The sequence below is a fragment of the Biomphalaria glabrata genome, chromosome 13, assembly GCF_947242115.1.
Source record: "Biomphalaria glabrata chromosome 13, xgBioGlab47.1, whole genome shotgun sequence".
NCBI classification, from domain to species: domain Eukaryota; kingdom Metazoa; phylum Mollusca; class Gastropoda; family Planorbidae; genus Biomphalaria; species Biomphalaria glabrata.
The window spans coordinates 22,742,193-22,754,571 of record NC_074723.1 but is presented as its reverse complement, the minus strand read 5'-3'; the positions used below and the strand labels follow the sequence as shown (position 1 = coordinate 22,754,571).

General features: G+C 37.4%; 1 protein-coding gene across 8 annotated transcripts in view; it reads left to right on the top strand.

Annotated features, from left to right (window-relative positions):
* The window catches only part of LOC106064916 (ATP-dependent translocase ABCB1-like), a 124,296-nt gene that overhangs the window by 26,342 nt on the left and 85,575 nt on the right, over positions 1–12,379 (top strand). For all 8 annotated transcript variants that reach the window (XM_056008064.1, XM_056008070.1, XM_056008063.1 and 5 more), the window contains 8 exons: positions 2,964–3,015; positions 3,196–3,322; positions 6,808–6,959; positions 7,807–7,940; positions 8,830–9,001; positions 10,053–10,177; positions 11,083–11,199; positions 12,024–12,213. In XM_056008064.1, the coding sequence (XP_055864039.1) occupies positions 2,964–3,015; positions 3,196–3,322; positions 6,808–6,959; positions 7,807–7,940; positions 8,830–9,001; positions 10,053–10,177; positions 11,083–11,199; positions 12,024–12,213 (1,069 nt within the window). The remainder of the gene's footprint in view (positions 1–2,963; positions 3,016–3,195; positions 3,323–6,807; positions 6,960–7,806; positions 7,941–8,829; positions 9,002–10,052; positions 10,178–11,082; positions 11,200–12,023; positions 12,214–12,379) is intronic.

Sequence of the window (12,379 nt, the reverse complement as noted above, 5' to 3'; positions counted from 1 at the left end):
AATGGAAGAACTCCAGTTTTACATCTATATCTCTCAATAATGTAGACGTTATTTTCTTTTTCCCAGAGATCAAACAATATAATTAACTGATTCATTCTTAGGTACAATATATGGTTGCTTAAATTTCATCTTGATCCTAGAGTGGGTGTTTGAGAAATAGCGTGTATAATTATCTAAGGCCTAAGGGGACAAAACCCCACGTATTTACTCATATCTGTGAATACAGAAGTATTAATTATAATTACCCTTGTTGGTATCAACCCAAAAAACAAAATAACAATACTAACCAATATCCCAGCAAATCGCTTATGAAAACAGAAAGTTTCATGGCTATCTATTGTTAGTTTGTTTCAAACTTTTAAACTATGACCTAATTCTCTACACAATGTATAAAGTGGACTTATGCTGCACATCTGTCAAGTACTATTTCTTTTCCTTGTTCGATACCAAACAAAATAATATTAATAATTAATTAACTTTAAAAAAATTGATTCCTGTTTTGTTAAGTCCAAGAGATAATTGTGCGAAATTTTAACTTGATCCGACATTGGGTGTGTGAGAAATAACAGGTACAAAAATTGTACCAGACAGACAGACAGAGTGAATTCATGTAAGCTTTGTATTAAAAAAATAGTAACAGTTGGCTTGATTCTGTGGACTATTAATGAAAGACTATAGTAAAAAAAGAAATGCAATATTTCTTCGGCTTCGTCCTGCTTCCCCTTCGAAACGCAACTGTAAAGAAAGATATTCTGAAAAGCTAGATCTGTAGATCTCTTGTAGGTAATGGTGTGTTTGACCGGTCGAGGGCCAGGTGTCGAAATCAGTTGTCAAAGTGAAATAATTGGAATGAATTTATAGAGGGAAGTGAGATTTGCTCATATGACTTAATTATGATTGCCCTATCTTACCTCCTTTCCCGAATAATGTTCCCCGTATTAAAAGAAATGATAAGTTACTGAGTAGTTTATGTATTGAACTGAGACCTTTGTGGAGAAAGAAAAAGTGTTAGCCTTTTTAGGATGAAAAAAAAAGATGGGAATATAGAAGGGAGGAGAGATGGCAGAAATGACAAGGAGGAGAGATGGCAGAAATGAAAAGGGGGAAAGATGGGAGAAATGAGAAAGGGGGAGAGATGGCAGAAATGAGAAGGAGGAGAGATGGCAGAAATGAGAAGGAGGAGAGATGGCAGAAATGAGAAGGAGGGAGAGATGGCAGAAATGAGAAGGAGGAGAGATGGCAGAAATGAGAAGGAGGAGAGATGGCAGAAATGAGAAGGAAGAGAGATGGCAGAAATGAGAAGGAGAGATGGGAGAAATGAAAAGGAGGAGATGGCAGAAATGAGAAGGAGGAGAGATGGGAGAAATGAAAAGGGGGAAAGATGGGAGAAATGAAAAGGGGGAGAGATGGGAGAAATGAGAAGGGGGAGATGGGAGAAATGAGAAGGAGGAGAGATGGCAGAAATGAGAAGGAGGGAGAGATGGCAGAAATGAGAAGGAGGAGAGATGGGAGAAATGAGAAGGGGGAGAGATGGGAGAAATGAGAAGGAGGAGAGATGGCAGAAATGAGAAGGAGGAGAGATGGGAGAAATGAGAAGGGGGAAAGATGGGAGAAATGAAAAGGGGGAGAGATGGGAGAAATGAGAAGGGGGAAATGGAAGAAATGAGAAGGAGGAGAGATGGCAGAAATGAGAAGGAGGAGAGATGGGAGAAATGAGAAGGAGGAGAGATGGCAGAAATGAGAAGGAGGAGAGATGGGAGAAATGAGAAGGAGGAGAGATGGGAGAAATGAAAAGGAGGAGAGATGGGAGAAATGAGAAGGAGGAGAGATGGAAGAAATGAGAAGGGGGAGATGGAAGAAATGAGAAGGAGGAGAGATGGCAGAAATGAGAAGGAGGAGAGATGGGAGAAATGAAAAGGGGGCAAGATGGGAGAAATGAAAAGGGAGAGAGATGGGAGAAATGAGAAGGGGGAGATGGAAGAAATGAGAAGGAGGAGAGATGGGAGAAATGAGAAGGAGGGAGAGATGGCAGAAATGAGAAGGGGGAGATGGAAGAAATGAGAAGGAGGAGAGATGGCAGAAATGAGAAGGAGGAGAGATGGGAGAAATGAAAAGGGGGAAAGATGGGAGAAATGAAAAGGGAGAGAGATGGGAGAAATGAGAAGGGGGAGATGGCAGAAATGAGAAGGAGGAGAGATGGGAGAAATGAAAAGGGGGAGAGATGGGAGAAATGAGAAGGGGGAGATGGGAGAAATGAGAAGGAGGAGAGATGGCAGAAATGAGAAGAGATGGCAGAAATGAGAAGGAGGGAGAGATGGCAGAAATGAGAAGGGGGAGAGATGGGAGAAATGAGAAGGAGGAGAGATGGGAGAAATGAGAAGGAGGAGAGATGGGAGAAATGAGAAGGAGGAGAGATGAGAGAAATTAGAAGGGGGAGAGTAGAGTGAGATAAGGATGAAGAGAGAAAAGGAGGGAGAGAAGAAAAAGAGTGAATGAGGAGAGAAAAAAAAAAGAGAAGTGAGAGAGGAGAGCGCTGAGAGAGAAGTGAGAGAGGAGAGCGCTGAGAGAGAAGTGAGAGAGGAGAGTGCTGAGAGAGAAGTGAGAGAGGAGAGCGCTGAGAGAGAATTTAAGAGACGTGGAAAAAGAGAAAGGAGATACAAGAGGGGGAGGTTGGGGAAAGAAAAGAGAACAAGAGAGAAGAAAGTAGAGGTACAGGAAGTAAACAGTACACAGAGAGATATGGAGAGATTGATGGGTGAGAGAGAAAGAAAGAGTGGAAGGACTCATTTTCCAGAATATTGAAAGTAACTCTTCAATAGTTTATATTTATTTCTTTGTAGTTGTTTTAAAATATGACATAATAAAATATCTGTAGTGCTAAAACTATAAACTACCACATGTTAAATGCACAACATTTAGCTTGAAACTGTTACTTGATGCTATATTTGTGTATATTCATTTAGAGGTGAAAAATCAGACAAAGAAGTTAAAAGAACAGCAACTTTCGGAGAACTCGTGAGTAGTGTATTTTTAACTAGATCTAGATTCTGCCCATTATACCTATGTAAACAGTTCACATTTATTAGACGATTATAGCATAAAGATAAGATGAATAGTATGCATGTTAATATAATCTACTAATCTATTAATTGTTTCTAATTAATTTTGAGTCTAATTTTGCTCCTAATATTTCAGTACTCCTTCTCCACATGTTGTGACAAATTTCTCATCTTTCTGGGATTTCTGATGGCCATGGCCCATGGTGCCTCCTGGCCACTATTGTTTCTTATCTTCGGCAACATGACCAATGATTTTATTAACTGTAAGTCTAAAAACTTAAGAGTCACTTTAAAAATTAACGGGTGTTTCAAATAAGTGTGTTGTAGATCAATAGTATTTATGCATTGAAATATTAATACTAATATTTAAACAAGCTACTTAGGCTCCATGTTCTACATTCTAGCAATGATTTTCTGTAGTATTTGACTGACAGATAAAAGAACAGCCGTCTAATTCAATAAACAATTTTTACAATATGTCATTCCCTCTTTTCAATCAATTATCAACTAAAACTGTGTTACACTATTCAATATTTTATTTTTGTAATCAAACCCAATCGTTAAGTTCAATATAATCAGATCTAACAGAGTGCATAACAGAATGCGACATCGGTAATTGTAAATGTGACAGTTATAAATGTAAATGTATAGGCCTACACTGAGAGAAAATGTTTGAAAGTATATCCTATGACTTTAAGAAACTTACTTACTTAGACTTAGGTCCTCCCGCGCGTTCGGCGCATTGGGCGGCAAGCTGTCTCCATAAAGTTTCCTGAAAGACTTTAAGAAAATGCTATGCAGGATTTTTTTTGGGGGGGGGGGGGGGAAATTTTTCTCCCCCCCCCCCCCCCCGTGAAAAAATAATTTATATGTATTTATGTGTGTGTGTGTGTGTACATAATCTTTATTACATTCTGACCCTTCATTCTTTCGGAAGACGTTTATTGTGCCCTAGAATAGGTTCTTCCATGAGCTAGTGGGAAAATTGTAGATTCCCAGCCATTACTAGCAAAGGGGTCTGGGGGAGCGCTATGAGCTCCCACAGCGCGGGGCGAAGCCCCGCCGCCAAGCACTATTTCTGGTATTGAAAGCCAACAAAATGCATATTCTGAGGTATCTACAGTGCATTTTCCTGCTATTAAAAAGTTATATTTCAAAAACCTAATGTGCTATTCTTACTGACTTAGACCCTCCCGCGCCGTTTGGCGCATTTGCCGTCAAGATGTTTCCATAAAAATCTGACACTGGTAATGTCTGAAGCCTCTTCCCACATACCATGAGGACCTCCATGAATGAGTGGCGTCAAGTTGTGCGAGGATATCATTACAAATCTTCTTATGCGTAATTCATTTTGTCGGAGAACATGTCCCGCAAACCTCATGCGTCACTCTCTCACAATCTTACTAAGGGGTCGACTCCCAGTTCGGCATAAGATTTCCTTGATTTAGACCCGATATCTATAACTGACTCCTAAAATCTGTCTTAGCCATCTTTGTTGAGCCACAATTAGTGTTTTTCAATTTCGGCAAATGACTATTCACTGCAGTTTATTAATGGAGTCCTGCCACTGGTCAAAAGGTGTAACCTCTCTTGAATACGCTCTTGGAATTAAGTAACTGTAGTTTGCTTTAGATTTCATTTCGAAAAAAGAAGTTTTATCGTCAAAATCATCTGTTGGGAGCTTTCCAACTCAAAATGCTCTTTAGGAGGATCTTAAACTCAAAACCATCTGGAGGGGTTTTAAACTTTAAAAAAAAATCCATCTGTAGAAGAGGGGCTTAAACTCAAAACCCCCGATTGGATTGGCTACGCTCAAATAATTTTAGTGTGTAATTTGATTTTTTTTTTATATTGAAGAGGTATTTTTAGCATCAAACCCCTCTGAATGTGGGTTTAAACTCAAAACCCTTTTGGCAACGTTCATAGCATTTTGAGTGCGTAATCTGCTCATAGATTTTAGAGTGAGTAATTTGCTTTTATTTATATCGAAGAGGTACTTTTTAGCTTCAAACTCCACTGGAGGGGAGTTTAAAATCAAAACCCATTTGACTACACTCATAACATTTTGAGTGTATAATTTGTTTTGTTTTTATTATTAAAGAGGTATTTTTTTACCTTCAAACCCCGCTGAAGTGGGGTTTAAACTCAAAACTGATTCAAAACCCATTTAGCTACGCTCATGACATTTTGAGTGCGTAATTAGCTTTTTTTTATATTGAAGAGGGGGTTTATCGTACATTTCGGAGGGGGGTTTAAAATCAAAATCTTCCTTAACTGTGCTCTTGGAATTTGGGGATTTTCGTTTGCATTTTTTTTTTGTTTTGTTTTATAGAAGGGGAGTTAACTGCAAAAAAACCCTGGTGGGGGGTTTAAAACTCAAAGCCCCTGGTAGGGGGTTTTAAACTCAAAACCCCTGGTAGGGGTTTTTAAACTCGAATCCCTCTGGTAGGGGTTTTAAACTCGAACCCTCTTGGTATTTGGTTTTAAACTCAAAACCCCTTTGGTTGTGCTGGGGCAAGTGATGGTTTAGTATTAAAATCTCACCTAAAATAAACAAAATCAAAGCAAAAAATCAGTCACTAACTTTCGATTCCCCTCCCTTCAGAGGGGGGGGGGATTTCGTGTGTGGGGGGGGGGTTTGAACCCCAACCCCCCCCCCCCTGGCTACGCCCATGGGTCATGGGAAAGTCTAGTAATATCTTAAATAGTGCAAGTTAAATTTTAAAGAAATGCTTTTTTTTAACCTTCGCTTATATCGATTGAGATCGCATCAAATAATGTGAATCAACCAGAACTGTACACAACTGTATAAGCTGCTTTCCAGGTCTTGCGACTTTTAAGTATCTGCTATTATGCTTGTTGACTAGAGCCCCATTCGCGCTTTGGGGAGAGAGCACCTTTCAATTGCTGCCATATCTCCCGTTAGAGCTTAATACACCTTACATTTAAAAGAAAAATAATTAATTACGACTAAGCTTTTATAAAATTGGTTAATTTTTTGATTGAATCCTATCCGAGAATAGGAATTGGGGAAAAAATATAAATATTTTGACTAGACAGACAGACGAACTGTGTTGGTATAATAATAATAAGGCTTTTCTTCGAGTCCGAAGATTTGTGAGGAATGCAGTATTTCCCGTGGCTGCGCAGCCCTAGCTGTGACCTACATATTTTGTCACATCCAGGGCACGCAAAATCATTGTCCGCAGGTGGCCGATTTAGATTTTCTTTTCGCCGTCTGCGTCTGTCCTCGGCAGCGGATTTTCTTTTGGTCTCAAATGTGTATCCCGCGGCCTTTGTGAGTGACCTCCAGCTGTCTCCTTCAGAGGCCTATTGCAACCAGGTGCTCTTTTCTATGTCAGCCATGGCTACTTGGTGCCTAAGCTGGTCTTTGAAATGTTTCTGTGGGGCGCCTCTGTTATGTCGACCACCTTTTAGCTCACCAAAAAGGACTGTCTATGGTAGTAAATTAAAACAATTGTATACTCTATAGTACAAGAAATAAACATTTTAATATATTTTTTTTTAATATCTTGCAACTGGCATTTAGGCGTAATGTCAAGTCATGACATTTTAAAAGTAATTGCTTTAAATCTGTTTGTCATAATACATATTTTAGGCCTACATAAGGCTTAAACTCCCGTATTGATGCATATTTTACCAATTATTAAAGCTTAAAAAATAAAAATAACTGTATGTTATCATCTCCCTTTATTTTACTAAAATGCTGATTTGGCTTCATTTCTAGATGGTAAAAACAGCACTCTAAATGGGACAACATTTGAAAACTACACTTTCACAAACAGTTCTATAGGGGAAATGTTTGAAGAAGAAATGACTCAATACGCACTCAAATATATTTACATAGGACTAGCTGTGTGCGCTGCTACATATATTCATGTGAGTAGGCTTACATTTACGGCTGTGCTTTTCAAATATTATTTGTGATTTGTACTCACAATGTTTCATTTACTACACATCAAATACTGCATTTCATGTGTCTTCAGTTTACAGAGTCTGAAGATTTCATACTGCAACAATTTATATCAAAATAAATAAAATTATAAATGTTCTAAATATTTCTGTGGCTCCCTCTATCTGGAGAGACTATGGACGTTCCCAGATGATCTACTGTTCTATCTGCTCTGCAGTACTATCAGAGTTGCCTCTTTAAAGAACATTCAACGTTATGGTACCTCTCTCGACCTTTATTGTGTGATCCGAAGGAACGCTCTGCAATACTTTTGGCACCAACTCTGCTACAGGATGGGAGAGAACCGATAGCGCCTATGCCTAAGCGTCAGTTGTGAAACTAGAGACTAATTTCACTTATTTCTCTTTTTCTTTCATCCCTTTTTAAAAAAGACCTTATCTTATCTTATATAATACAGACGTTACTTCAAAAAAGAAGATGATTACTCGTCATGCATTCAGTCATGCATATTAACCAATGACTTAAACTCTGCCAAGTCACTGGTTTTCCTGGCTAGCCCAGGCAACCCATTCCATGGTCTAATAGCACTAATTGGCGCTAGGCAGTTTTAAAACACACTGAAACAGGTTATTCTAGTTTCATGACAAGCTTGATTAGCTTGAGCATGTTTAATCACAGTCTTCATGTGGACAATTATTTTACTAATGCGTCATGATGTGTTAATTGGTGAAATGTTGGCTTCATCTAGTTTTCCCCCTTGCACTATCCATTAAGAAGTCATTTCAATGGGTCATGTCTGTGGTTGATTTGCAGATCGCATTCTTACAAATTTCTTGTGAAAGACAGACATTGAAGTTACGTAGAGCGTTCTTCAAGGCCTTGTTGAGAGAGAACATTGGCTGGTACGACAAACAGCAGAGTGGTGAGCTCACTACAAGACTGGCAGAGTAAGTACTTGATGTACATGTAGACACAACATTGTATGTTAAAGATGCGATTACGGTGTTCAATATGTATCATGAAACTCCACCATGAAGGTCAAAATGTAATTAATCTAACTGAATATCTTAAACGCCTGGTCCTTCCAACAAATTTCCTTGTCTCCCCTTGCTCAAAATAGATCGAAGCATTAGACGCCATCAGTTATAACGTTGGTATGGCCAAAACTACAATCACGTGGTTCAATTGATTTACAATGGAGCTATCAAGAAACATTTCAGAGTCACAACTGTAATGTCCTTTAAAATAGTTCAATTCTTGAGTTTTTCAATTTTCTCTTAATAAAACTATCTAATCCTTCTTCAGCAAGTTACGTGTTGACTGCCTACATTATGTTATCCCAGCAGCCTTTTACAAAAATCACTAAGATCTCATCATTCAAGTCTTCCTCACAGAATGTCAGTTTTACCAACAATCGCAATATCACCACACACACACACACACACAAGTTCAGTATGGAAAGGGTTCGTGGTGGGTCAGGTAGGCCTACCATATGTTGGCCTACAATTTCCAAATACTCTGTGACCTATAGATCTAGAGAAGTTTGATGGTATTGCAAATTTGTAAACGTGATCAAAAGTATAAATATAATAAAGCACAAAGGCATTGGGGGAAAAAAAAAAGGGGGGGGGGCTTGTGTGAACATTACTCCAACTATCATTGATGCAGAGCTAAAATGCATGTGCTTTAAACTTCTTCACAACAAAGCTATGTAGTGTTTTCATCCATCACGTCTTGTAAATAAAACCAACTTTTTCTAAATTTTGGCAGCTTTTTTTTTTTTTGTTTTGGTTTTCAGCAGCAAGTAACTTAAAACATATTGCTTTGTTTCCATAGTGATCTGGAGAGAGTTAAGGAAGGCACTGGTGACAAGTCAGGTTTGGCGCTTCAGTTTCTGTCCCAGTTTTTAGCTGGCTTCTTGATGGGTTTCATCAAAGGCTGGAAGATGACATTGGTGCTTATGTCACTGACACCAATCTTGGCTATTTGTGCAGCAATTTTAGGAAAGGTAACAAAAGCAACCAGTTTTTTTTTTGTAAATATTTAATACTTCTAGGTGCACAAAAACATTCCTTTCTCTCTCTTCTCATACTTTTAGGTGCACACTTCTTCTTCTTCTAGCCAGCTTTTTGCTGCTGAGCTCTTTTGCAGACTGCCAAGGAAAAATAGTGTGCTGTTTTCTTCAGTTGTTCAGCACTGCCGTACAGGGTGTTGGTTATGTTGGGATGGTTCTGTCTAAGGTGGATTAGGAAGATGCATTCAAAAAGGATATGGTTCACGGTTTCATAAGGGTGGGCGCAGTGTCTACAAAGGGGGAGTTGTGTGGGATTTATTTTATTGAGATGGTAATTTATTTGAGGTGTGTGTCCTGTCCTTAGTTGGAAGATTGTAGATTGCTCTTTGCGGGGGAGGAAGTTAATACTGTCCAGTTTGTTAGGCATGTTCATTTGTTTGTACATGGCTCTGCCTGTGTTTCCTGTTGCCCATTGGTTGAGCCACTCCTCTTTTGATTGTTGACTAACATTGACCTTAGTGTGAGGTAGTTAACAGGTCTATCTGGTTGTTCCATAGATGATCCTGCCTTTGAAAGCTTATCTGCCCTTTCATTTCCCATGACGCCAATGTGTCCAGGGATCCACTGTAATGTGTTGATGTTTAATTTTGTCATCATTTGGTGTATTATGACTATTAGTGTTGTCAACTCTCTTGGGCTTTTTGAGGTGCTGCTTTTAAGTGATTGAAGAGTGGATTGGGAGTCTGTAAAGACACACAAACATTTCTTTATATTTCTTCTAAGACTGCAAGGCTCACACAAACTTTCCTATCTCTCTTTTCTGTTACTGTGCCATGTACTTCTGATGCTATTGCAACATTTACATACTGGTATTGTATGAATCTGTTGGCTGTTAACATAGGCTTTAGAACTGATTAGATTTCAAAGAAGAGATTTTTTCAAAGCGATCTTATAGTTAAGTTTTCATTGTCAAAATTTAGTAAACATTACATTTAGGCTTACTGACTGCTTAAATCTGATCAATTTTGTGCTTTCATCTATATAGCTCTTATCAACTTACAGTGCAAGAGAGCAAGAGAAGTATGCCAAGGCTGGTGCAATAGCTGAAGAAGTTCTGTCTTGTATTAGAACAGTCATCTCCTTCAATGGTCATTCGCAAGAAATTAAAAAGTAAAGCACACTAATTATAATAATCCCAATGTCTTCAGTTCCTGAAATTTAGGATAATTGCATTGTTTGACATGGCTTCCCAAACCCAGTTTTGACCTGTAAATTTTCCCACACATGACGCAGACAAAGCTGTTGACCACTAAAGTTCTATTTAAGTTTTCTTTACATCTTCTGTAACAGTCCTCTATAAGGGCTTTCCTCTGGGATTCAAATGTGAGAGCTCTTCAAATGACTCTTTCAGCGGACATCTTCTGCCACCTACTTTCATCTATGCTAATGAGGGCGGAATGGTGCCTGAGTTTATCTTTCTTATGCTTATGTGGGGCCCCTCTGTTATACTGTCCTACTTTAGCTTCTCCTATGTGGGATAAGTGTCAAACCCAGTGCAGCTGTCCAATGATAAGTAGTGCTTCAATACAGCACACACATATGCACAGATGTAATGCCTGATGCCCCATAGTATAGACTAGAAAAAAATCACCATATCCCTAACATGACTCACATTATTATAACTCTCTATTATTGTTTAAGAATGGTTGTTATTCCTTCTAGATGATTTAGAAAAACATGAGAAGTTCCTCTGTGAAATGATTTTACTGGCTGTAAGACTAAAAATAAACACAAAATTATTGTTAAGCAAATTTTGTTCCAATCTTAAATTAAAAATCTTTAGTTTCAGTCATTTTAGCCACTCATTTCTATTATTTTTGTATAGCTTGTTTCAATGTTACTTAAGTAAGCTGAGTAGGAGGCCAAGTAAAGATATTAGCACTAATACTGCCACATTCTTATGACTACTAAATCTTATTACTAAACACAAATAGTATTTCACAGTTTTTTTTACATTCCTAGATATGCTTACAAGTGTAACTCTACTAGTAACTTTTTTTTCTATTATATTTCAGGTATTCCCTTGCATTAGAGGAAAGTAAAAAACTTGGAATCAGAAAGTCAATATTTGCAGGTCTCAGTGTAGGACTTACATTTTTTATTATGTTTTGTGCCTATGGCTTAGCCTTCTGGTGAGTGAAAAAAAAAAATTATTTCTTAAAAAATAACTGCTAGTAAATTAAAGATTTGTACAGAATAAAAAGAAAACAAAATGCACCCTAAATATATAGACTCAATATAATTTAGACATTTATGGGTCTACTCTTATTCGGGACATTCAATAATTTAATTTTTTTTTTAAATCCATTTCTTAAGATTGTTAAAGCAAGTGTTTTTTTTTTGTTTTTTTTTTTGCATGTTTAGCTCTGCTTTAATAAAAAATCTGGTCAACTGTCTTTTTCTCATCTTCTCATCATAAAAGTGTTTTAAATTGTTAATATATTTTTTGTATTATTATTCCTTTCTAATAAATAATATAATTAATTTGTTTATTAGAAATATTTGGATTAATTTGTATGATTAAGCTTGAGTGTTGAGTTGAAGGTTTGGACTAGGATGTAGATTACCTCCAACTCTGCAGGAACATTTGAACATCTGAAACATACAGATGCTAAATTATAGATTGTTATGTAAATCTTAGTAAATGTCTAATTACCAAGTAATAGGAAATATTTTCATGTCAACATGATATGAGACATTGTAAGAGAACTAACTTCAATGTGTTTGATTTGTGCAATAATCAAATGACCTTAATGAAACCATTAACTTTCTAAATAGTACATTTTTACTTCATTTGCTATGCAAACATATAGTGTCTCTATTAGCAATGTATATTTGTAACCCTTCCTTATCAGATATTTACAAATAAAAATCGTACAATCTGGACTCCTTTTTAATTTCTAGGTGTTTGGTTTCTTGGATTTGGGTGTTTCACTAATTTGTTTCTTTGTTGCAGGTTTGGATCAACACAAGTGAACGACTACAACAAAAGTGATGGTCAAGATGGTCTGTCCCCAGGAAATGTCTTCACAATATTCTTCAGTGTCATGATTGGCTCCTTTGCTTTGGGCAGTGCTGCTCCACACATCACAACAGTGATGACAGCCAAGGGAGCTGGAGGAACTGTGTTCTCTATCATTATAGATGTGAGATCAGGTTCAAGAATTCTTAGAAAAACACTTTTATATTAGTTACTGAACTCAATTTTTCTGTTTTTCTACCTAATAGGTATTTAGAGTAAGGTATATTAGTCTCTTAAGGTATATCAGTCTCTTAAGGTATATCAGTCTCTTAAGGTATATCAGTCTCTTA